This window comes from Sardina pilchardus, chromosome 19 (assembly GCF_963854185.1).
Source record: "Sardina pilchardus chromosome 19, fSarPil1.1, whole genome shotgun sequence".
Lineage (NCBI taxonomy): Eukaryota > Metazoa > Chordata > Actinopteri > Clupeiformes > Clupeidae > Sardina > Sardina pilchardus.
The window spans coordinates 15,350,321-15,376,874 of record NC_085012.1 but is presented as its reverse complement, the minus strand read 5'-3'; the positions used below and the strand labels follow the sequence as shown (position 1 = coordinate 15,376,874).

Here is a 26,554-nt window from a genome sequence, read left to right as displayed (position 1 = left end):
GGTGCTATAATCACAGGACGTCAGCTCATTTTTCAGTAACGCTTTCATCTCTCTCTCTCTCTCAAGCCCAGACAAAAGCACACAAATACTCCTCTATGGTGGTCACAGGGGGAGGGGCAGAGGGGAGTTTGTCTTTCCAAATTTCCAAAGCTTGGCCCCCACATTGCTGCTCGCAGCTTTAATTATTATTATTATTACACATTGCCCATTTCCCAGCCAACCATACACTCCAGAGTTCTGAAATTTGGCACACTCATTCAACTTCAAATTTGCCCGAATCTATTAAATTTACAGACAACAAACCCCAAAACTCCAGCGCCACCAACAGGTCAGGCTGAATTTTTCTAAAAGTTACCCAGGTCTCAAATTTTGTCCATTTCTTACCAAACTTGTCACACATGACCTTCAGACAAGGCCACTCAAGACTTATCATTTTGTTAATAAATATTCAAAAGCGTTTGCCTGTCACAGCCAATCAAAGTTGGTGACGCACCAAAAAACAGCATGTGAACCTATTCTCTATGTAACCAAAGAACCATACAGTAAAAAGTTGGGATTTTTTGGTACACTTATTCTCCCTAAGCCAATGACCACATACCTCAATTTTCAGACCCCAGAGCCCAAAACTCCAGCGCCACCAACAGGTCAAAATTCATCAATTTTTCAACAACATTAATGCAAATAACTCTAAAATGCGTAGACCTATCAAGCTGAAACTTGCTCAGTACATTAACGCAATAGGTATAGCCCCACCCACCAATTAACAAGACTTTTCCACAAACGCTGTAGCGCCACCAATAGACCAAGGTCAAAACTTTCAAAAAGTTTCACAGGTCAGAGATTTCATCCGATTCTCACCAAACTTGTCACACATGACCTTCAGACAAGGCCACTCAAGACTTATCACTTTGTTAATAAATATTCATAAGCGTTTGCCTGTCACAGCCAATCAAAGTTGGTGACGCACCAAAACACAGCATGTGAACCTATTCTCTATGTAACCAAAGAACCATACAGTAAAAAGTTGGGATATTTGGTACACTTATTCTCCCTAAGCCAATGACCACATACCTCAATTTTCAGACCCCAGAGCCCAAAACTCCAGCGCCACCAACAGGTCAAAATTCATCAATTTTTCAACAACATTAATGCAAATAACTCTAAAATGCTTAGACCTATCAAGCTGAAACTTGCTCAGTACATTAACGCAATAGGTATAGCCCCACCCACCAATTAACAAGACTTTTCCACAAACGCTGTAGCGCCACCAATAGACCAAGGTCAAAACTTTCAAAAAGTTTCACAGGTCAGAGATTTCATCCGATTCTCACCAAACTTGTCACACATGACCTTCAGACAAGGCCACTCAAGACTTATCACTTTGTTAATAAATATTCATAAGCGTTTGCCTGTCACAGCCAATCAAAGTTGGTGACGCACCAAAAAACAGCATGTGAACCTATTCTCTATGTAACCAAAGAACCATACAGTAAAAAGTTGGGATATTTGGTACACTTATTCTCCCTAAGCCAATGACCACATACCTCAATTTTCAGACCCCAGAGCCCAAAACTCCAGCGCCACCAACAGGTCAAAATTCATCAATTTTTCAACAACATTAATGCAAATAACTCTAAAATGCTTAGACCTATCAAGCTGAAACTTGCTCAGTACATTAACGCAATAGGTATAGCCCCACCCACCAATTAACAAGACTTTTCCACAAACGCTGTAGCGCCACCAATAGACCAAGGTCAAAACTTTCAAAAAGTTTCACAGGTCAGAGATTTCATCCGATTCTCACCAAAATTTGCACACACTATCTTCAGACCATGCCTTCTAATCTGATTGCTTTCTGGAAGAATTGACAAAATTATTTGCCCTTAACAGCCAATCAAAATCGGCGGCGAAGCCGCCACACAGACATTAAACCTATATCTCTATGGAAGCCATAGAACCATACAGTAAAAAGTTTTGAAATTTATCACACATATTCCTCTATGGCCAATGACCACTTTCCCCAATTAACAGACTCTTAACCTCAAACCTCTAGCGCCACCAACAGGTCAAAATTCATCAATTTCTCAACAACATTAATGCAAATAACTCTCAAATGCTTAGACCTATCAAGCTGAAACTTGCTCAGTGTATTAACGCAAAAGGCATAGCCCCACCCACCAATTAACAGGATTTTTCCACAAACGCTGTAGCGCCACCAACAGACCAAGATCAAAACTTTCAAAAAGTTTCACAGGTCAGAGATTTCATCCGATTCTCACCAAAATTTGCACAGACCATCTTCAGACCATGACTTATCATTGCATTGCTTTATGGAACAATTGACGGAAGTGCTCGCCTGTAACAGCCAATCCAAATTGGCGGCGAAGCCGCCACACAGGAAGTGAACCTATATCTCTGCAAGGCTTTCACGTATCAAGACCAAACTTAGAACATGGGCTCAGAACCCAATTAAGAGAAGCCTCAACAACTTTGGTGCCCTTTCACAACTGTGGGGGCGCTATAGTAACAGGAAGTAGGCTCATATCTCAGCAATGCTTTCACGTATCGAAACCAAACTTGGTATATGGACTTGGGACCCCACCCTGAGGACGCACAATACATTTGGTGTACTCTGACCACTAGGGGCGCTATAATTAGCAAAACTTTCTCGTATCAACACCAAACTTGGTACATGGACTTGTGAGCACATCCTGAGGACCTACACTAAATTTGGTGACGTTTGACCACTAGGGGCGCTATAATAAACAAAACTTTCACCTATCAAAACCAAACTTGGTAAGTGGACTTAGGAACACATCCCAAGGACACACACACACCAAAAAAAAATTAGAAAATAATTTTGGCTATTTTCTTCACATCCACTCTCTCTCTGTCCCAAACTCCTCTATGGTGGTCGTGGGGGGGGGGGGTTCCACTTGCACACGCCCACTCTCCCATTTCATGTCTTTTGACAACTAGGGGGGCGCTATAATCACAGGAAGTCAGCTCATTTTTCAGTAATGCTTTCATCTCTCGCTCTCTCAAACCCAGACACAAGCACACACACCCTCCTCTATGGTGGTCGTGGGGGGGGGGGGGGTTCCATTTGCACACGCCCACTCTCCCATTTCATGTCTTTTGACCACTAGGGGGGCGCTATAATCATAGGAAGTCAGCTCATTTTTCATTAATGCTTTCATCTCTCTCGCTCTCTAACCCAGACACAAGCACACACACCCTCCTCTATGGTGGTCGTAGGGGGGGGGGGTTCCATTTGCACACGGCCACTCTCCCATTTCATGTCTTTTCACCACTAGGGGGGGTGCTATAATCACAGAAAGTCAGCTCATTTTTCAGTAACGCTTTCATCTCTCTCTCTCTCTCTCTCAAGCCCAGACAAAAGCACACAAATACTCCTCTATGGTGGTCACAGGGGGAGGGGCGGAGGGGGGGTTGTCTTTCCAAATTTCCAAAGCTTGGCCCCCACATTGCTGCTCGCAGCTTTAATTATTATTATTATTGTTATGAGATAACATTTCTGGATCCGTAGTCTTCCTTGGTCCTTTGCCAGCCCTGATTATATCATTACATTACATTTGGCAGAAGCTTTTTAACCAAAGCGACTTATAACATGGTAAAAACATTTAAGCTTTTTAAGAGCAATTCTAACATTAAATTCAAAAACAAAATATGTGCATTAATGAGTGTAATAAGTGCATCAATGAGTGCAATTGTCTGTAGTAGCCTAATGCTATGAGAGGAGATGTTCTCTGAAAAGCTGGGTTTTCAGACATTTTTTGAAGATGGCGAGGGATGTCCCTACTCTAGTAGGAACAGGTAGTGCGTTCCACCAACGAGGGACGACAGATTAGAAAAGTTTGGATTGGCCTGAGCATGCTGGTGGAACACGTCGCTCGGCTGAGGAGCGCAGCGGTCGTGTGGTAGCATACAGTATCAGGGGCGCACCTTGCCGACAGGCATGGCAAGCAACTGCTTGGAGCCCCGAGCCGTTAGGCTGGGATTATACTTGCCGTTAGACCAAGCGTATGTGTATGCGTCCGTGTGCGACCTGCTGTGTCCTGTGTACAGACTCGCTGCAGCATTATGCACCTTACTGGAGGTCTTCACCAGGGGGAGACTAGTAGCCTAATATCAGATGTGGATGTGGCCATGTGCCATTGTTTACTCTCATGATTGCCTCCAGGTTTGATGTCGATAATGCATCTTGCAGTCACTTTGTTTTGGCAATGATCGCCCCCTACTTTCTTGTCAGTATTGCATCTCGCGGACGCGTCGTGTTCGCTTGCGACGACGTGCACGACCGACGCACCAAACGACCGCAAAATACGCGAGGCAGCCATGATGCGTACGCGAACGCGTTGTCTACAGCAAGTCTAAACGTGCCTTTAGGGGGCCCCGAGACCTCAGAGCGTTTACTGGTGCTACAAGCGATAATTTCGTCAATAGAGATTGAATGGTGGGTTACGTGATTTTGTGTGCTCCTGTCCTGTCCTGTCTTACAAATAGTAGCCTACATGTATGCTATCGGCTTATAAACAGTGGATCTGTGTCCAAAAGAGTGCAAACAATCCACACATATTGAGCCCGACTAGCGCAAAGTGCATCAAAAAAACACACCCATTCTTCACTGTTACATTGCTCCGCAATTATTAGTCGCAGCGAGATGAGACCTGTATTGCACGAAAAAGCAGAAGCGGGGCTTTCCAACGAGACTAGGCACTTGTCTGTACGATCAAGTATGAAAGTCATGAAGTTAAATCAAAGTATATCATATTTACAGTCTATATTGCTCTGCATACACCCGCACATCCAGTCTCGCTTGAATTACTGGCAAACCCGGCATCGCACAGAGATGCTACGCATATCAGATGAAAGAGGGGAAACAGAGCTTTCCATTGATACCAAATACATCGATCCTTTTGTGTTATAAAAACAGACGAAGTGACAAACAAATAATAATGTCATATAGCTCTCGTTTGATTTACTCGTGAAATCGCGATCATAAAGATGACACGCATGTCAGATGAAAGAGGAGAGCTAGAGCTATCCACACAGATACCAAATACAACCTTTTAAGTTATAAAACAGACCAAGTGACAGCAAAATAATAACTTCATTTAGCTCCACTTACCCTATGTGTTTGTGTGCGATAATAGCTGTTCATAATCCAACGTTATCATGTGTTTCTCTATGGCAAGGCACGTTCATAATAGCATACGGTTTTGAGATCCTATAGGCTATAGCAAACTCCTGTATGGTATCCAATTCAAGACTCATATTGCATCCAAATTTGTTTGACAAATAAACACTTTTTTTGCCTTTACTTTGTTCATTGCAATGCAGTAAAATAAATATTATAGAGAATCATCATGTGTGCACGTCATGTGTGCTACAACGCAAACAAGTCAGGTCAGATCAGCTTATTTCTGGAAGGTAGGCCTACACACCACATATTTCTGTAAATTGCTCAGACCCAAAGTATCCCTCCATCATGGTTCTTGCCATTTACAGAGCAGTCAGGCCTATACAACCAAGTCATGTCGAGCTGCTTGCTGTGGTGAGATACACGTCAAAATGTAAGAATTTGTATAGTAGCCTGCTTTTTGAATTTGTATTATTTAAAAATCTAAAATAAATCAATGCAAGTATTTATGCATGATATTGTGGCAGATCTGGGTAGCCTACACTGTGCTGAAAAAAAACCCCAGTATGTAGAATAGAATAGAATAAGTCTAGCATGTGTGAATGGCACTTGCAACGAATGATAAATGCTTGGCATAGGGCTAGCAACATGTTAAAAACAAGTTTTTTTTGTTGGGGGGGGGGGGGGGGGGGGGGGGGGGTTGTGTAAGTAGGGCCCCCTAGGATTTTTTGCTTAGGGCCCCCACAGACTCTAGAATCGCCACTGTACAGTATGCCTGTATGAGGGCATTAAAATAGGTGGGAGCAAAGAGTATTTTGCATCACTCCAGACAGTAACTAAAGGGGGGAAAACGAGATGGACATCTGGGGTCTGTTGTTATGTGCAGATTACATAGGCTAGTTGATCACAGTGCAAGTGATATTGTTTTTTTAACTGCATTTCCTTCAGTTCATCAACCCAGGGGTATGGATTGCTATCTAGGGAGGATAGTGACACCTGGTGGACAAGACCAATTCCATCACTTCAGCACAAAAGCTATTTGCTTTATTTCCACTGCACAAGAATTGTGATCAATGGGCATAGTTCAAATGACTCTGTACGCATTTGGATAGTCTTTCAACCGATCCGGGTGTGCCTTTTGGATAAGCTAGTTTGTGATTGGACCCAGAGGATGTGGACAGGAAGCAGGAGAGATACAGTAGATGCAGGTTTCCAGCCTGAGCGGCAGGGCGAAACCTAAATTGCCAACAGATCAGGCAAGGTTTACCCAGCCTACAAAGGTGACATACTGTACTTAACAGCACTGGCAGAGTGTATGTGAAGCATGTAAAATGCCTGAACAGTCTCTACAGTGCAGAGAAGGTGATTATCATCAGATATGATATGAGACAGCTCAGAGCTGCATAACATAAATACAAGTGAGTCCCATATGAAATGTGACGGAAGTGAAGGATCTTGCAGATCAAGTACCAGCATATCTATTTGTGTCACTAAAACTTCCTGTTTTAAAAAATGTTTTTTTATTTGGTCTTTTTAATTATATCTTATATGACCTTTTTATGATATCATTATGATGGTGTATGATTGCTGGTGTCCATCCCTCCCTTTACAGTCTCCATTATTGTCTATCAGCTTCCCACCTCGGCTGCCCTCACTCAGCTTTGCTCCTCTCTACTTTCCCCTCCCTGTGTGAAATATCTTTCAATTTTCTAATCGTTTACTTTACAAGACGTACTGTAGGCCTACACAAATGGAATCACCTGCAACAGCAATGGACTGTCACTTTTTAAAATGCTGATGACGTGGTCTTGGTGGCTCAGATGACCACTCCCTGTCCCCAGGAGTATACAAACAGCATTACCAGACAGGACATTGTAACAGTATAGCTTACCAGTCACTGATAACATCCTGGTATAACTTCCTTCCAGACAGAAGCAAGACACTTGATGAAAATCATCAAGTATGCAACCAGAAAAACCTGCCCCATCCAGAACAAACTCAGTCAGGCAGTGGAAGGAAAGGCTGACAGGAAGAAAGTAATCCGCTCCATTCAGTTGCTCCCATCAGGCAGGCGAACTCCTCTGGCCAAATCTATGCAAATACAGATACAGATATAAATGTGGTCGCGTCAGCCAGGCTAGATACATTAGAGATATTACACAGACTTACAGTATTCTTTCATATTCATATCCCAAGCCTCTATGAGCCTCACACCTAGACAGTTGTATGTAATTATGTGATTTGAACACACATTAACTGATTTGCAGTTAAGGTGGCCAACACTGCAGGGGTATAATGATGGCCAGGAAAGACATGAAAAAGTATTGTTTGGATGTAAACATCTATGTTGCCTGACTCGCCAAGCGGCTCCCTCTACTGCATACGCTTTGTTAGAGTGCTCTCTCAGAGCACTCTAATGATCCTAATGTAATGAGTAGTGCTTCATCAAAAGCTAAAACAAGCTTGACTTTGTCCCCTTTTCAAAGTTCAAGCTGCACACCCATTTTCAAGTTCACTGGAATGGATGGCTCATCATCTTGTGCTAATTTCCTTTTAACCACTTGCTCATTTCTATCCAAGTTCAGAGCTATGGTGGGTGACACCACGAGTCAATATTGCTGAAAGGGCAGGGCCTATAATGGTGCTATCATCATTTTAAGATATTCTCTTGTGTAGGCTTGGATCAGCACAACAATTTCATGAGTCTGACCCCTTCAATGTTTGTAAATATCCAGAGTTTGGTGAATGCGCAGCATGGGGTCAGAAAACTGGCACAGCTAAAAGAGCTGTCAAGGCATGCACTGCCATTATCACCATAACCATGCATACCATTGTTCACAGGGCCGTCGTCTGGCTGATCCTGAGCTGATAACAGAATGGTTTAGCAAGTGGCCATTCAGTGGAGAATCATTGACCCGCCATATTCGGTTATCTTGTTGACAAGCCCAGTGTGTATATACATGTGAAAAAGTAGGCTAGGCATTTTTCTTGACATTTCCTTGACGTTTCCGTCAATTTACACACACACACACACACACACACACACACACACACACAATTCAATGGGATGGAAAACTTTCGACCTCGATATGCGTGTGCATTTTCCTGTGACAGGGACCGTGAAAAGTCAATTGTCAAAAATCAACCAACCAATCAACATGCAGGCAGGGGCGAAAACCTCTTTAGTGGAGGATGTATGAGATCTGAAGTGGCACTACTTAATCTATTTGTTCTTATTTTATCTTTTTTAGTTCTGATGTAGGAATTTCTCACTATGATGTTAAACACATTTCCTTGGCCTACAGCTGTGTGTGTTCACTAATTCACGGATGGGATAAATGCAGAGACCAAATTCCTTGTATGTGCAAGTATGGCCAATAAACCTGATTTGATTTGATTGAAATTGAACTGGTGGCTGGCTACTAACTTGCTAATGTCAGATAAGACATGTAGGCTAGCAGATACAGTACATTTTTCCATAGCCTACTTAACTACAAGCTGGTATCAAAGAGATTGGGCCACCTTAACTGGAACCGACATTGTGGCATAACCACCACACGTCTCTAAAGTAGTGTCATTACCTTACTTGATAGGGTGCCTCTCATTCGTCTTTTATACATCCTCCCTTCCTTCATCGGCCCTTGTCCTCACTGATCTATAAAGAATGATGGGGCGGCAACAGTGGGATAGTCTATCAAGTGTTAGTTTATAGAGGGAACGAGCCTGGAGGACCGAGCATCGAGGATCGAGGAGAGAAGTTGAGAGGTAGCCTACCCACTGTCACTAGCTTGAGAGTGCAAGAGCCCCCCCCCCCCCCCCCTTCCCCTTGAGAGATTTAAATGTACTTCTGGCTGCTGTAGGAGGCCAATGAAGAGTAGGCTAACTGACAGCAGTTATGTGTCTTCTTTGGCTGATTAGATAGGCTACTACAAATAAATCATATTTTATTCAATAATTCATATTTTCAATCAATCGATTTTCAATCAATAAATCAATAACTCATATTTTCCATAAATCACATTTTCTTCCAATAACCTATCAATTAAAACGTTCGTAATTTATGTATTAAATAAATGCTTGTGTTGCTTGATTATTATTTACATTTTTTTGTTATCCCTGTTTTGTCCTCCCTAGGTGCGTACGTGCTACAGGAAATGACTGTAGTGACGCAACCAACACACAGGAAAGGTTGGCAGGCCGACTCCATCTGACAAACCATAGACTGACAACTGTGTGCGTGGGTGCGTGCAGGCTATAGAGAGGGCGAAAGAAAGCTGAGGGAGAGTTTGTAAGCAACCACTCTAGAAGAGCAAGCCGCAGAGGAAGGGTCATCGCGTGTGAAGAGGGCAAATCAAGCATTCCAACCAAAACGCCATTCTGAATGGTAAGGAAATGTATCGAGTTTATGGACACGTGCATACTGTAATATTAACATGGTGTAACACGACATGCTATTGCTTAACGTTAATTAAACTAATGACAACTTTGTGGCGAGAAAATGCAACATTAACGTTCGTTAGACATGACCACTGGTATGTAGGCCTCCCATATCTTTATTCTGTTCAGGCTACTTACGATGTAACGTTTAGGCTACTTCAAGTAGTGTTATCTGGCTCCAGCCTTGACAGTTAGCTGCTACGTTAACTGTTAACCATACGTCATGTACATTACGAACATTACCTTACAGCTTAGTAAACGTTACTAAACTTAATACTGATGCCTGACATACCGGCTAGTTTAACAGTCGTAAACATTGAGAATGGACAAAAAGTGAGGCAAACATTTTAAACAGTTGCTAGTAGTCCATGTTAAATTGGTCATTTGCTACACGTTCTCAATGACTTGGCTTTTAGCATTCTAACCCCCAGGACAACCAACTTCACTTATATCAATAGTTTCGTTCAATTTGCACAATGTTATTTGAAATAAGTCAGAGAAAATAAACGGGTTGGCGCTGGGTTAGTTATCCACGCGGTGGACACTGGTATCCAAGTTAACGTTAGCGGTACTTGGCTAATTCCCCTCAAGGCTAACGTGTAGTGCTAGTCCTAGTTTATTTCCTGTAAACACTGTATGTAGAGAGGCTAGGCTTGTTTCTTTCATAACATATGTGTTCTTGTGATTGTCGACAGTCTGTTATTGTGTTAATAGTAAAATGCCGGTAACCTTTGATTGCTAACTTGGCTAACATTAGCCCACATCCGGGGCAAGCATGAGGAATCTGCTACTGTATGTGCAGGCATTGTGCCGTAGCATAGCTACTTGCTAACGTTACTGACCTTGAATGTGATGCTCGGAACATGTAGCTCCTGGTATAACATTTCGCTACTAAATTCACATGTAAGATTATTTGAGTGTGGTTTTCATGAAGTTGAAAGAGCAGAAGTTGTGTGTTCAGAAATACTGTGTATTTTCCACCCCACGTAATGCTTGATCATCACCACGAGGTGCTCGCTCTCTTTGACACCAGGCTAATCAAAAATAATCTCATTTGGGTTTAGCTCATAGACCTAAAAGAAAGTTTAGCTAGATATGACAGCTTGGAAATCCATTTGACTTTTAAGGGTCAATTCCAGTTGAGCAGACACAACTCTGGCCTCCTTTCTGAGCATTCTTTGTCTCACATGATGGGACTTTTCAGGAGCCAAGAGCGTGCTGTCCTCATTGACCCCTGCTTCCCTGATGGGGATGTATTAATAGTTATGTGGATGGAAGGATCCGGTCTAAATATTACTGGAAGTAAATTGGCAAATTGTATAAAGTTAGTCGTGAAGGCAGTTCGCCAATCTGATTGTGTTTGCAATTTCCTATGCCAGGGGAGTAAACCCAGTAAAACCAGTCCTGTACAGTTTCTATGCAGCCTGCCTGCATTTACTGGAGTTTTTCCACATATGAGGAAATGTTTAAAGCCATTGTTTGTCTCTGAGACAATGGATGCAGAAGGAACAAAGCATTGTTTAAGATAGCTGCCATGGAACAGTACCTCAGTATGGAGAAGCGAAGTCATCTTCCTGTTTTGAAATATCTACTTAATTTTAGAGAATTGTGATCTATTCAGCATGTTTTTTCCTAGTCCTTCTGTTCCTGGATAAGTGAAGATATATTTGGTCTGAAAAAGTTGAGCATGGCAAATGAGTGTTGGTGTGTTGGTATGGTGCCAAGACAGGTGGTTAAACCTCACAATTAGGCGGCAAAAGCAATGAGGAACTGGTCGTTACTGAAACTTGCATTGCACCAGGAAATGACAGAAACGTTGCTCCACCAACATGAAGACCGATGATCAACCAAATGAACAATGAATCTGGATTAATTGTACCGCACAAAAGCTATTTCCAACAATAACTAAATTGGTTACTGGAGCTTTCCCTGGCCTCTTCTCTTATTGCTTCTTCTAGGTTGTTTAGGCTCTGGGCTCTGTTACGTGTGAAACCATTTCAGTAGATGAAACTGAGTTAGTGAACATTAAGATACTGCTAAGTTTATAATGAAGTTACAAGGGCATATACAATAATGTAAGAGCACTGGCCTAGTATGATTGCTGTGGTGACAACTAATTTAAAGAATTTCAGACATACTTGAAATTTGACATAACAAAGGGAAAGTGACTCGGTAGAAAATGTACAACTGTGTATAGATCTATTTAGATTATGAAGTTACTCTGGGCCAAGGACCTGCTGTTTAACCCTGAAGATGTTCCCAAACCTGATTGATGAAACAAGTAAAAACATGCAATGCTCAGAGATTATTCTGGGCCCCATTTCTATTTGTGAGTGATTGCAGTATAATGCTTTCAAGGTTTGTGAGCTTGAGCAAGCTAAGGTCATGTTATTTTGTAAACCATGGCTTAGTTTTATCTTTTATTTTGTAAACCCACTGACAAGGCACCATATCCTCTGGTCACACCACTGGGTAAAGAAAGTATAAAGTACCAGGAACAGTTTTTAAAAATGTTGAATGTAGCCATTGATCTTTGGACCAGTGTTGACTTGTTTTAGTTGGCAGCAGTTTTTTTTTTAGGGTTAGGCTCTTGGCATTTTATTTTGGATGAGAGTGGTAGCACAAGGCTGTGTGTACTTGATGCAGTAAATGATTGGACATCACTGCAGTGTCATTAAACCTCTCCTTATGTGGTCTTCTTATGCTGGGTGTTAAAGTTTCAACACAGGACAATACACATATCTAAATCCATCCATTGGTGTCTATCTTAGGTTGTCAATGGCTGCAACAATCAATCAAGCAAGAACATCCATTTCCAAAATGGTAAGTCATTTATTTCAATAATTCTTTAGATTTATTATAACTTCTGAGGGATGTGCATAGAAATTAAATTAATACTTATTCATATTGATTAGTATAAGTACTAAAAGTTACTGTTTTGTATGATACTTGGAAGTGAAGTATATTAAAGATGTGTAACAGGGGGAAAAAAATGACTGACTTGCCAAAAAGTTTCACTATGATGTGTGCTGACTCCTGTTCTTACCCCCCAGTTTAATGGAGAGCCCCGTTCGTACACACGCTTCAACTTGGCCCAAAACTCAGACGCTGATAGTAGCCAAGTGGAGATGAAACTGTCAACGGATGTTGACGATGAAGTTGGAAACCCTGAAGATGGCCAAGCTCGCGTCACCTACACACAGAGTCCTCTGCGCACCTACAAGAACATCTGTTACCTGGCCCTGGGCACTTTGGTGGTCTTCATCTTGGGTAAATACTGAGTTATCACGTAAAGGGTAATGACAACTGGTATTAGCAAAACAAACTGACCTTAGAGCAATAATTTGCAATAATTGGCTAACATGATGATCGTACCACCTATTTAATGTTGAGACAATTAGACTGGGCCGAGATAAATACTTGAAATGAGATTATCCTTGTTGTAAGTTGTAATTTATTGTTTATCTGATTTATTTTCCCTTCTGCATTTTTTCAGGTTATCTTGTTGGTTATGTCAGTCACCGTAAACCAGACGTGGCGTCTACTTCCTGCCTCACTGCCTCCACTGTCCCCACTGTGCCCACTGTGCCATCTAAGGAAGATCAGGATGAAGGACTTGCGGTTGAAGCCCTTCCGAGTTTGAGCTGGAATGACATAACCAACTTACTTGAACAGAAGCTGTCCTCTAGTGCCTTCTCTACCAGATTCAGGTACTCTTCATGTAAATTATTAAACATCACCATTAGTCAGAGAGCTTATTGAGTTTTAATACAATATAACTATATATTTTTTGCAACAATAGCTCCTAATAACCTTACATTAAACCTGTGTCAGTTAATACATTTGAAATGGAACATCATAATTGTTTTCCTGCCTAATTATACATTCAAAATAAAGTGTTACAGTAAGTCATGTAACAACTTTTTCAATTGACTGGAGAAACCTTTCAAAACCTTTGGCCTGTTTCAGTCTTTGGAGTGAGTTCAAGGGCTATTATGCTGTATCAATTAATCCATTGTCCTCCCCCTCAGTGACTTCTCCCTCCCAAGGGGCGTAGGCCATGAGGCAGGAAGTGATGGAGATATCGAGCTTGCTAATAAAGTCTTGGGTGTGTTCAAGGACTTGAACATGAAGTCCTGGAATGATAAGCATATTGTCAAGCTGCCACGTCCATCCAGGTAGAGGGAATGAAAGAATCACACCTAGAGTCTAAATTATTTTTTTATGTAATCAAACATGTCTAAATTACACACTTTTAGTCAGTCATAACTGCAAATGTCCTCTTGCTGTTGAGACACTGATTGTTTAAAGGTTTGTTGAATGTTGTGTGTTGTGTAGGATATAAATCTTACAATGACAACTGTCAAAGATGGAGGATTAGATTTTTTTTGAATTCCATAAACCTTGGACTTTTTGGTGGAAATGGAGAAATTATTTTGTCTGTAGTATGCTTCCTTGTGTGACTATTTTTGGTTAGTTAGCTAGTGTGGGAACTTAACAATTATTTGTGTTGACAAACAGTGACAACCCAAATAAAGTCCTTTTTGGTACTGAAGAAATCGGAACACCCAAAGGTTACTTGGCTTACAGTGAAGTTGGAAATGCAACGGTAAGAATGTCAGTCTCAATCATTCAAATGCACACTCACACATACTCAGTTTTTCCTTCTTGACCTAACCACCATTGTATATTGTGTTTCACAGGGCAGAGTGGTGTATGCAAACTATGGTGAACTAGACAATCTCTCCTATTTCGACAAGAAGATAGACCTCAAAAGCAGTGTCCTACTGCTAAGGGCTGGCAAGATCAGTTTTGCAGAAAAGGTAACAAAGCACATTTCAGAATGGTTGTAGTTGTGTTAGTTGTTTGGGGGGCTGTTTGTTGTTGTGTGTGGGGCTATTGTTGCTTGCTTCCTGAATAGATTCAATTGGGAAACTCTTATGTCTCGATCCAATATTCAGTGAATTGAATCACTTCTGTTAGGGATGTTTGTTTGAATATGAAGGTGTTTTCTGTGAACTAATGTACACTGTAGACTACGAGGAGCACTGTAACATTATATATTATATAACATCCTACACTGCTAGTTGTGAGAATGCTGATGGGTGTTCTCTTTCTTTGCCAGGTTGCCAATGCTGCTAAATATGGTGCAGTGGCAGTACTGATCTACCCTGATCCTGACGACCACAACTTTGTAGGCTCCACAGAACTTTACGGACATGTGAGTTGCATAGTTCCACAGATTCTGCTGTTCCTCAAGAAGTTGATTCTGTTTGTTTGGGAATTGCACACAGGTATACTTTGGCCTTGCGCATGTTATCCTAATTCCACCCATGTCTGCCTAGGTCCACTTGGGCTCTGGAGACCCCTACACACCAGGGTTTCCGTCCTTTGAACACACCCAGTTTCCCCCTGCCAAGTCTTCAGGCCTCCCTACTATTTTGGCACAGACAATTACTGCCGATATGGCCCTCAAGATCTTCCAGTGAGTCCCACTTGCACTTCATGTGTCTGTCTTGGTTAGACCTGGTCATTGTGTTGGTATGACCCGTGAATGCAAAGTTTAAAATGTACCTCCTTGAAATACAGGAAGATGGGAGGTGATCTTGCTCCCAAAAACTTTAAAGGCAACCTGGTTACTACATACAAACTGGGCAGTGCAGATAACATGGTGACTGTGACCGTCAGCAGTACTCTCGCTGAAGCAGACATCCACAACATATTTGGTGTAATCAAGGGAAGCGAGGAGTCAGGTAAATAAGTCAATAATAATATTATTGAATAGTACAATAATAATAATAATAATAATAATAATAGTAATAATAATAATAATAATGTTGATGATCGAATGAGACGTTTTCCCCCTCTTCTCCCCCAGATCGTTATGTTGTCATTGGTGCACAGAGGGACTCCTGGGGCCCGGGTGTTGCAAAGTCCACTGTGGGCACCACTCTGTTGGTAGAGCTGGCCAGCGCAATCTCTGAGATGGTTAGAAAAGGTATTTTGAAGCAGCACAACAAGTCCTCCACACCTCAGCTGTCATAATTGTTAACACTGCGCTGACCAAGATGTTTACTTCCTCACAGACCACCTCAGCCTCAGGAGGAGCCTGGTGTTTGCCAGCTGGAGTGCTGGCGAATATGGAAGCGTTGGAGCCACTGAGTGGCAGGAGGTCAGTAGTGGAGCTTTTTTTTGTTCGTTCTTGTAAGTGGCAGCACTGGTTTAGTTTATTGTGTGACAAGTCTGACCGTTTCATTCTGCAAACAGGGTTACTTGTCATCTCTGAACATGAGAGCCTTCACCTACATTAATCTGGATGGAGTTGTTGTAGGTGAGTACAAAAACAAAGTTCTAAACACAAATGATAGAATATTTAGTTAAATTAAAATAAAAATTTGTTTTATAAACAGCCCATGTCTTGTGAATGTATTTTCAGCGTTACCCCAGTCTATTATATATATAAATAATAAGTACTTTCTTAGGTGACGCTCAATAAAATCATAAAATCCATTGTTCATCTGGTGTTTGCTACTTACTCATACACTTCATGAGTTTGGATTCGTCTGGACTAACAAATCAATGCCTTACGCATATTCTCAGGTCGTACAAAGTTCAAGGCCTCTGCAAGTCCATTGTTATATGACTTACTGAAGAACACTTTGATGCAGGTAATGTTTTTTTATATATATATGATTTTAAGTGCAGCGGACTTGAGTGGAAGGCAAAAGATTTTACATGAAGATGTTTGTGCTTCTGCAGGTGAAGAGCCCATTTCACGCTGGCAAAACTCTGCTTGATGATTATACAACTAGTCGGGACTGGGAGACCCCTGTGTGAGTACAGTTACTGGCTATAGTTTATGAACCTTAGTCTTGAAGTGTTTGTGTTTTACTTCCTACAAGAAAAATTTTTTGTCTGTTATTGTGATGCAAGACGCCTCATGCAACTTATTAGGGGTGGCACGGTTTTTGAAAAATGCTCCGAACCGTGCGGTTCGCATGTCACGGTTCGGAGTGTGTGTTCGTCGTACGGTCCTACGGTTCAGGCTAGTTATGGCATGCGCAATTGATTCCCATATGTGACGACGTGTTTCCCTTACGTGCGAGAGTAGGAGTATGGCGTTTTGAGTGCTGCGCGCAAGGTTTTAGAAATGGCAAGTGCAAGAGATCATCCCTAGCGTGGTCAAACTGATGCACCTGACCCTGCTCGGGTGGAAGCATGTTCTTCCGCAACTGTAGACTATGCGTGCAACTTTACCAAACAGTAGAAGTAAACTCATTCTCCTTGGCCCGCTCTCGTGCGCGTTCAATGGACACCCGCCCTCGACATGCACAGTAATCCAAATAGAACATTCACAATCGTGAACGCAATGTTATGTTGCTAAAATAACGACTAGTCTTCACTTCGTGGATGCAGCAACGCACTTGTTTATTTTCTCCAAAACCTCACACAATTAGCGCGCACCTACGGTGGCCTGGCCTTACAGTGTCAAAGGTGCAACGTAAAACAGGCATCCTAAGTAATAGAATTAGAACTGTAAAAGTATGTATGTTGTATTAGGCTACATGAACACAACACGCAATGACGCACAGAAGACGATTAGCTAAATTACTGTTAAAAACGGTTAGCATCATTAGAAGGCTATTGCATTCAAGTTGACTGACCATCTCAATACCAATGTTTTCAACTCCAAGGCTTAAAAGGGCCTGTCCCAAGGAGAAAAAGTATTAGCTTACCTTGAAACTAAAACACATGTGGGGAAACTGAACAGTCCAACCAGTAGAGTATGATGAGCTTAGCCTGCTACTTTGTTTACAATATTGTGAGGCTTCAGCAAGACAGCTGAATTTAAGAGGTGGAGTTATAATGAATAGTAGGCTATATAATCTGCATAAAGTTTGCTGTTATGAATATCAGACATGTCAGTATATAGAATGTATTAAATAATTACATAATGTGTGTGTGTTTCAAATAAAGACAAGCTTTACATCTTGTTAAAAAATCATTCACACTATATGAAAGGAGAGCGATGAAAAGGCGATGCAATGAAAAATATGGGTGGACGACCTACATTTTGTGCTGGTGCACCATCCCTGCCAAATAAATTAAAAGATTGTTGAAATCATCAATGTCTTCCCTCTTGCTTTATCAAAATCTCAACTGAAGCTTAAAGTTTCCTCAGACAATAATGTGCTTTATGTGAAGTCAAATTCAGTTTGTGCATTATTACATGATAACTATTCTCTAAATACTCTAGCCTAATTGTGGATGATTAAGCTATATGCTGAAATATGTTTCTGGAGTGTTAAAGAGTAAAAGAAAAAATAACAACAAGAACCGTACCGAACCGAAAACCGTGACCCTAAACCGTGATACGAACCGAACCGTGGATTTTGTGAACCGTGCCACCCCTACAACTTATGCATTGTTACGATGGAGTATTAGAGCCACACATGAACATTGTTGACATTAAACTCAAAATTTAGAGAATAAAGTTGAAATATCATGTTGACTTTAATCTCGACGTGTCGACATTAAAAGGATATTCCGCCATTTTTGGAAATAAGCTAATTTTCCACCTCCCCTCGCAAAACAATTGATCTTTACCTTTTCCCGTTCATCCAGCCATTCTGTGAGTCTGGCGATACAACTTTTAGCTTCAGCCTAGCATAGCTCATTGAATCGGATTAGACCAGTAGCATCTCACCTACTAGCATCATGTTTAAAAGTGACTAAGATTTCCGGTAATTTTCCCACTTAAAACGTGTCTCTTCTCAAGTTAGAAAGTGCAATAAGACCAATTGAAGATGCAACCTAGCGTTTTTCTAGGCTGATTTGACATGGAACTACACTCTCATCTGGCGTAATAATCAAGGCAAAAGAGAATGACGATTGAAATGATATTGTCAAATATTGAGGATGTAGGAAGTATACAGTTTAAATTGTATGTTTAAACCGTAATTACGAGTTTATTGTCAGCATGTCGACTTTAAAGTCGACATGACACTTCAACTTTATTCTCGATCTCGTCATGGCGAATATTCTTTTTTTCTAAATGTTACCCTAATACTCATTGTAACTTGTTCTCTCTTAACTTACATTTTTGTAATTTTGTTTTATACCAAACAGACTTGAAGCTATGAAAATGGATGATGCTGCATACCCCTTCATGGCTCTTTCTGGCATCCCATCTATTTCATTCCGTTTCTGTGAGGTAAGTTCAAGCATTATCTTTTATTTATGTTTTGGGATAAACACTGGGAAGGGCAGTTTTTCCATTTTGAAAGGTTTTTGATTTTGTTACCATAACAACATGAAGATTGCCAGCTTGCTAATTTTGCTAGTGACTGCAGTAGACACAAACACTAACCTGAAACTCTTATATTAATATTGGTTAGTAGCTTGGTTGTGTCGGGGTACTCCCAGGATCCCCCAACTTACATTTTAAAAAAGACTTGTTAGTTTGAAAGACATCATCACTTTTGTGTTGGAATAGCCGTTTAGAAGCAATTAGTCTTTTATTCACATATTACTAGCCGACGTTATCATTACTGATGACATTCTGTTCAAGTTGTCTGAATTTGCTCCACCTTTTGTCCATCTAAATGGTTCAAACTTCATGTATACTTGGTCTCAGATTCGTTGTAGCCTACTCAGTAGCCCACATCTTTTGAAAAAAAAAATTCCATGCACAGACGGCAACATAAAGTTAGCTTAACTATATAATATCGTTAACATTCTCAACATTAGAACTGCTACATTGCTACACTAATTCACTCAACGTTTTCTCCAAACATAATTTGAATATCTCCTGGTCGACTCACTTCACTATTCCAGCTGATACTTTAGACGCACCTATTATGTCTGTGCTTTTGCAAATGGGTACTTTCACTGTAGAATGGCGTGAATAATGGATGAGAACTGTGAATGCAAGTTTCAAAATAAAAGCAATAGATTTGTTTATTTACAATGAACACTATTACAATATCATGAACTCTACGGAAATTAATTGACATTAACGTATCTACTTAATAGGAGAAAATAAAATCTTGTGAATGTAATTCAAGACTTTTAAGGCCTATATTAAATGTAAGACTTCCAAGGCCTAAAAACCCTGCAGATACCCTGTGTGTTGATTGTTGCTTTATATTTGTCCCTGGGCCAGGACAAAGAGTACCCGTACTTCGGAACCTCCCTGGACAGTCTTGACCACCTTGTAGTTTCCACAAGCTCCAAGCATGCTGAATTCGCCGTGGCGGCTGCAAATGTGGCGGGTCAGATGGCCCTGCGGCTGGCTCATGACCACCTGCTGCCCTTGGATGTGGCGCGATCCGGAGCCGAGATCAGGAAGAAAGTGATTGAGGTCAACAGACACGTCAACCAATTCAAGAGCGTGAGTCAAGTGTAAAATCTGAAGACATTATAGGTTTCATGGATAGATTTGAATTGAATTTCAAATTTCTTGTATTTGTTAACCCAAAGTTTTAAAGAAAATATGATTACAGGGACTCGATGGAATATGTTTACCCTTAGATCATGTTGTCTCTTTTTGTAGCATTGGCTGAAATTGCACTTGTTTACATGCTGGCACCAGGTAAAGTGTATTCTGGTTTCGATCCTTCCCACAGACTCTAGGGTTGAATTCGACTCTGGCTCAGGTTTTGTCTGTCCAATGGCTGAACTCTGCCATCGGCACCTATGGCCGAGCTGCTCGTGATCTCCAGAACACTATCGATAACAGTGACCTGGAAGACAAGGAAATGTGCCGCATCATCAACGACCGCATCATAAAGGTAAATGAGCACCCTCACCCCGCCTGCTGTACAAGTATATGTATATGTACAGTGCCTATAGAAAGTCATCATACCCTTTTGAAATAGTTACTTTTTTCAAAAGGGTATGATGAATTTCTATTGGCACTGTATAAGTATATGCAGCAGTATTTTAGGACAGTCAGTGATAGGGATGGGCATAATTAATCGACGATCGAGGATTGATCATTAAGAATTTCGTCGATAACATACATTTGTAATCGATTAAACTATTGTACGTTGTGTTGCGTCGTGAGAGTCTTGAAACAATTATACTAATTTCACTGCGTGCCAACAATTAAGCATTTTACCAGCCGGGGGAAATGTTTGACGCCATTCTCAGTTAACTGCGAGTTTCCGTTTTGATTTCAGTAGTAGCCAATCATGAAGGGGTCACGGTGAAGTGTGGCGTGGGACCATTTTAATTTGAAAAGTGACTTAGTTCGCTGCAAGCACTACAACAACGTGTATTGTTATGCTATTTAGCAGACGCCTTTGTCCAAAGCAAAGTACAACACTGCCACATTCAAACTAGCCTACCACTTGAATAAATAGGCTACAGTATAATAGCGGTGCATCCTGTAGGCTAATGTTATTTAGCCTACCAAACGGGTAGAATCTCACTACGAAGAGAAGCAAGCAGGAGCTGTAGTGAGACACAGTCTGGTGATAGCAGAGAGGGTTAAAGCGGAGCGAGAGGCGCAAACGTTCGATCATTTCCGCGTTCTGTCTTCACAAGGGGGAGGGGGGCTAAATCCCCCTTTAAGCAGACCTGCTATTGCTGCTAACATTCGAACTGAACTGCTTGCCTTGCTGCTTGATCTGACAGAGATCGATATCCCACTATGACGTCTTTGCAACACGCCCCTTTAAAGGGATATTCCGCCATTTTTGGAAATACGCTCATTTTCCACCTCCCCTCGAGCAAAACAATCGATATTTACCTTGTTCCCGTTCATCCAGCCATTCTGTGAGTCTGGCGATACAACTTTTAGCTTCAGCCTAGCATAGATCATTGAATCGGATTAGACCATTAGCTTCTCGCCTGCTAGCTTCATGTTTAAAAGTGACTAAGATTTCTGGTAATTTTCCCATTTAAAACGTGTCTCCTCTCAAGTTAGAAAGTGCAATAAGACCAACTGAAAATGAAACCTGGCGTTTTTCTAGGCTGATTTGACATGGAACTACACTCTCATCTGGCGTATTAATCAAGGCAACTTGCAAACGTACCATAGGCGCAGTGATATCGTACGCAGCATCTGAAAATAGTCCCCATAGACAACAACCAGTAGTAGTGCCAGTAGTTGCAAGTTGCCTTGATTATTACGCCAGATGAGAGTGTAGTTCCATGTCAAATCAGCCTAGAAAAACGCCAGGTTTCATTTTCAGTAGACCGGAACTGTTCGAATTTTGCTTCCATAGAGATGCATTACGTTGCTCTATCTTTTCAATAATTAAGTATCTTTGGTGATAGTAGCCTAGGCTGTCGTGACTGAATGCGATATGCTGGTTTCAATAAATCTCCATGCTAAATTCGAGTTGATGCTAGGTTGAAACTGAGCGCAATCAAAACGGAAACTCGTAGGTAACTGAGAATGGGGTCAAATATTGCCCCTGCCGGGTAAAATGTTTCATTGTTGCCACACAGTGACATAGATTATTGCTTCAAGACTCACACTACGCAACACACACGTTGTGGTTTTGTATTTTCATTGCATTTTAAATTAAAGAAATAATTAATTTTAATATAAAAATATTAATGATTAATCGATAGTTGATCGTTAATTCTCCCGACAATTTAATCGAATGCCCATCCCTAGTCAGTGACAGTGACAGTCAGGAGACAAATCACTAACAAGAACATGAATGGGCTCGATAAGGAGAAATCATAAATCTAAACATGGTGGAGGTGTGAACTAAAAGACCTGCCCTGTCAGGTAAAGAGCCAGTCACATTGTTGCAGATGTCATGTTTAGCCCTCTGTTTACTTGGCCAGTCACCATGGCATAGCATTATTTGAACAATTTTGGAGAATATGTTTACATTGTTCAATTCAGATTTAAACATGTATTCATGTGACATACTTGTAATGTCCATGTGATCTTAAAGTGACAAACCCACAAACGCACAGGAAACTCAACTGCAAAAGTTGGAATGTTCACTTACCTTGGTGAATTTGAATACATTTCTGTTTTGATTCTCATTTCACCATAGCGATTTCATGGCGATTTCACGTCACTAAATTGAAAACGTCTGTCTTTTTTTTTTTTTCCCTTATTTTTTTTTTTTACAAAAAGGTGGAGCATAATCTGCTCTCTCCCTATGTGTCTGTGAGAGATGCGCCTTTCCGCCACATACTCTTCGGCTCAGGATCTCACACAATGGAAGCCCTGCTGGACCATCTTAACGCCCTCAAGCAAAGTGCTCCGGAGTCCGATGAGGATCTCTTCCGCAACCAGTTCGCCTGGGCTACCTGGACCATTCAGAGTTGTGCCAACGACCTCTTCGGTCCTATCTGGGCAATGGATAATGAAATCTAAGTCTGTTTGTGATGACCTCAAGAAGGTGTGTTAAACACGGAGAATGTCCTCCAGTTTGGTCAAGAAAAGCAATTTTCCATTTTGCGCACTCAAAGTAGCACTTATTTAATTTATCTAGAACATTTTATTTTGGCCGTCACAATGCTTCAGTAGAGCAACATAATCAGTTTTTGGCAGGCAGTTCATGATATCAGTAACGGTCTTTCTACGTGGATTGTTAAGACATAAGAAAAAATCCAAAAACTTATAGAAGTTACATGCAGCCTATCGCCATTAATTTGAGAAGTTACGTTACACAATTCAACATAAATTCATGGACAAAATTGAAGTACTAAATTGTGAATGAAAAATGAGCTGAGCTTTTATGAGAAATATATATTCTCAATTGAAATGCAGATGCAGTAGTAGGTGAAGAGTTTCTCGAGCACAAAACCTAGACTACTCTGGTCTTGAGGAGTAGTACCTTTTTCTTTTTCCTTACGTCGGCCATAAAACTGCACTGAAGTTCCATAGATTAGTCCAACTTTATTCTGTCTTTGTGCAGCTTCACCCAAGTTGTGACATTAACCTGCTGTATCTGGGGTGTTTTTCTTTTCTTTGTATTTGGAAGGTCAGCTTGATATACAATGAGATTTCTGACACTGGCTGCTGATTGGGGATCCACAACCAGCCTCATTGCCTTTTCGCACTTGTCTGAGACCCCAAAAACCAAAGGCCAAGTTGCTTAATGGGGGGCCACTCTGCCTTCGCCATGTTCTAATGAGTCAACCCTACCCTTGCCCGTATGAAATGTATTTATTATCTATTTATTTATCAGTGGCAGTGTTCACTATAAATAGTATTTCTATTTTATTTTACAAAATTATCGGAAGCAGTGCCTTCCATAATTGTGACGGTTATACTGTCGGTTTATAAAAGCAGCATCTGCTATGGAAATACATGTTACCAACAGCTGTTACTAGAAACTGGTAAAGGGTGTTTGATATTGAGGGTCTACCCAACACTTAAGTTGATTTTTAATTGCACTTGGTTGTCTGAAGAGTGCCACTTTGGCAGTTATCTTGAAATGTGACACAAACACAAGTCAAGTGTCATAAGGGCACAATGGATGTTGGAGTGAATGTAAAGAAAATGTATTTAATATTGTAAACAAAGTCATTTGGAGCTACCTGATCTCAAATTACCAATTCTCATCTTCACTTGGATGGGGATTTGAAAAGTTGAGCAACTTGTCCTCAACTGATTAAGCCATTTCTGTGATCAAGCAATTTTTGGAACATTGATATTTTCTGATCCCAAAACATTATCGGGAGCAGTGTCTTCCATAATGTGAAATGTTGAAGGTAGTTTTTGCCTACCAGCGTGTATATATCGGGGGCAGTGTTCCTCATATTTCACTTGTAGGGTGGATGAACTTATCGGGAACAGTGTTTCCCATAGTTTTTATATATATTTATTGTTTTTCATTTTTCTGAGCGTTGTTTTTCTGTGTGCATTTCTTAATGATTTTGTTCCTTTAGATCTGTAATGTTTAGTGAGATCACAACTTACTTGTCTTGTCATGTTACAAATCAGTTGAGCATCCTATGATGTTTGCCAGGCTACAAAGAGTATTTTTACTAGAAATAAAATCTCACATGGAAGACTTGGATGTGATCGTTCCACACATGCTCTGTAGCCCTGTTTTTCTAAAGAAAACCTATGAGGTGGTAATGAGTTCAGTGAATTGTCAAGTTTGTCTTTAATCCTTAAGGCATACCCCTGTCCACATTCAGAAATATAACGGTTTCTCTTTTGTGTCATCTAATTTCAACTCATTATCCAAATGATGAATTACTGTCTGTTAATAGTAAAGACCAAATATTTTCTGGAATATATTTGATTTATTTTCATTGGTCATTGACTAGTTTATGCCAGGAGTTTTCAATTGTATGCTCATACCTATAATGTACACTTTAATCTGCTGTTGCTTTCTGGACTTTGCACGCTGTTTTGCTTGTATGTGGATCTCTGTGTATTCTCTGCTCATTAAATGCAATTATGTTATTGTGGAGATGGATCAAAATTACTTTTTTGAATTGTTAATTTGAAATGGGGTATTTGGATCTCAAATTTCAAGAAGATGAATCTGTGATATGGGGGTGGGGGGGGGAGAGAGTAAATTGAAGAGATGAAGAAATAGGACCTTCTCTGTCGCTTATTTAATAAACTTTTGTTCAACTTTAGATTCTGTGTTGTGTATTACTTGTTTTGCAGTCACGCACTTGTACCGTCAATAAACCACACTTGACATTGTAATGCAGGCTCCGATTCATCTCAGATTGTGCAAATGACACAAGGCAATACCAGTTTACTCATTTGCAATTGGCACAAGGCAATACCAGTTTACTCATTTATCAGACTAAGTTAGGAGATACAATAGTGTAAATGTCTCAATCTAGCCTGGGTAAACCCAGGCGAAAATCTAATCTTGTCTTCCAGTAAAACTGAACATTACTCTCAAGCTTTGAGGGTAACACAGAGAATGCAGAGGTTATGCTCTATGCACAGCCTTCAGTGCTAGACATCTACAGTGAGCATGCCTCTAGCACAAGTCCATCACATTTTCAACTCTGCCTAATTTGTCGACTGACTAATGTTAAACTAAATTCTGTTACTTTTTCAATGTCACCTTACATTCATCAGCTGTGTCTGCCTTTCCTTCTGAGTGACAGGTGGTGTAGGCTATGCCTAGAGATACCCTTATTTCCCCCCATTGTCTGACATTGACACTGTAACTTAAGCTGCTAGATTCTGATATAATTGATTTGTTAGGTGCCAAGCGTGTAAAACCAGATGGCAAATATTGACACATGATCTATAATTATTTGATTATGAAAGCTACCTAATCAAACATGGAGGAAACGTGTGCTCTTTGGCAAATACATTGTATTTTGTTTGCAGTGTTTTGAATAGCCTGAATTAACACTGATGTCTAAAGTGTTACACAAGATTTTCATAATTAACTTTTCCCATGCTTGCTCTGTCCTCACAGGCACTTGCTGTGTTTGTCTAGTGAAGCTTAGCTTTGTGTGTGTGTTTCACTTCCTGCTCTCCTTCACTCTCACATGCTGCCCGCACAGATGTCCTCAACAGGCCCAGCCTTGCTATGTGATCCACAGTGCACGTAGCCCACAGAGGTTTCAGTTGGTTATACGGTACTTCCTATTCCATCAATTCCCAATTTTGTGGGAAGTTTGGGGATGGCCACTTCCTGTTCCATCATGACTGTAATGAAGCCTCCTGGTTTTGCTCAACCTAAAGCGTGCCTTGCCGTTAGACCACCCACTGGGTTCAATCTGCCTGAAACATCACCTGCAATGCGACCATCTCCTGGGTTTGCTCTGCCTGACCCTTCACCTGTAGTGAAGCCTCCTACAGGGTTCTCTATCCCTGGTGCCTCACCAGCAGTCAGACCACCCCCAGGATTCATTCTGCCTAAAACATCACATAATCATAATGTTTGTGAAATAACAACACAATAGAGTTTTGATATAACTGCATAGTTTTGACTGAAGTGTTTAATTTGGCAAAAGAACAAAGGAATGCAGCATGTTTATTGG

General features: G+C 40.9%; 1 protein-coding gene across 1 annotated transcript; it reads left to right on the top strand.

Moving 5' to 3' along the window:
- The first annotated feature begins 9,359 nt into the window (after window positions 1-9,359).
- On the top strand, window positions 9,360-25,177 carry tfr1b (transferrin receptor 1b). Its single transcript, XM_062521555.1, has 20 exons — window positions 9,360-9,548; window positions 12,373-12,424; window positions 12,655-12,871; window positions 13,098-13,311; window positions 13,633-13,779; window positions 14,123-14,210; window positions 14,305-14,424; window positions 14,727-14,822; window positions 14,947-15,086; window positions 15,191-15,354; window positions 15,480-15,599; window positions 15,688-15,773; window positions 15,869-15,932; window positions 16,202-16,269; window positions 16,361-16,434; window positions 18,731-18,815; window positions 19,767-19,994; window positions 20,230-20,394; window positions 22,710-22,977; window positions 23,563-25,177. Exons 2-19 carry the CDS (start codon window positions 12,380-12,382, stop codon window positions 22,950-22,952), a joined length of 2,364 nt encoding a protein of 787 aa, XP_062377539.1. The 5' UTR covers window positions 9,360-9,548; window positions 12,373-12,379; the 3' UTR covers window positions 22,953-22,977; window positions 23,563-25,177.
- The last annotated feature ends 1,377 nt before the right edge of the window (window positions 25,178-26,554 follow it).

What these genes read in the sequence shown, in the direction of transcription:
- tfr1b (XM_062521555.1), top strand. Translation starts at nt 12,380, where the DNA reads ATGGCTGCAACAATCAATCAAGCAAGAACATCCATTTCCAAAATG. An exon ending in CTCTGAGATGGTTAGAAAAG is followed by an intron (nt 15,600 to 15,687) that starts GTATTTTGAAGC and finishes ACTTCCTCACAG; the next exon opens with ACCACCTCAGCCTCAGGAGG. An exon ending in CGGGACTGGGAGACCCCTGT is followed by an intron (nt 16,435 to 18,730) that starts GTGAGTACAGTT and finishes TATACCAAACAG; the next exon opens with ACTTGAAGCTATGAAAATGG.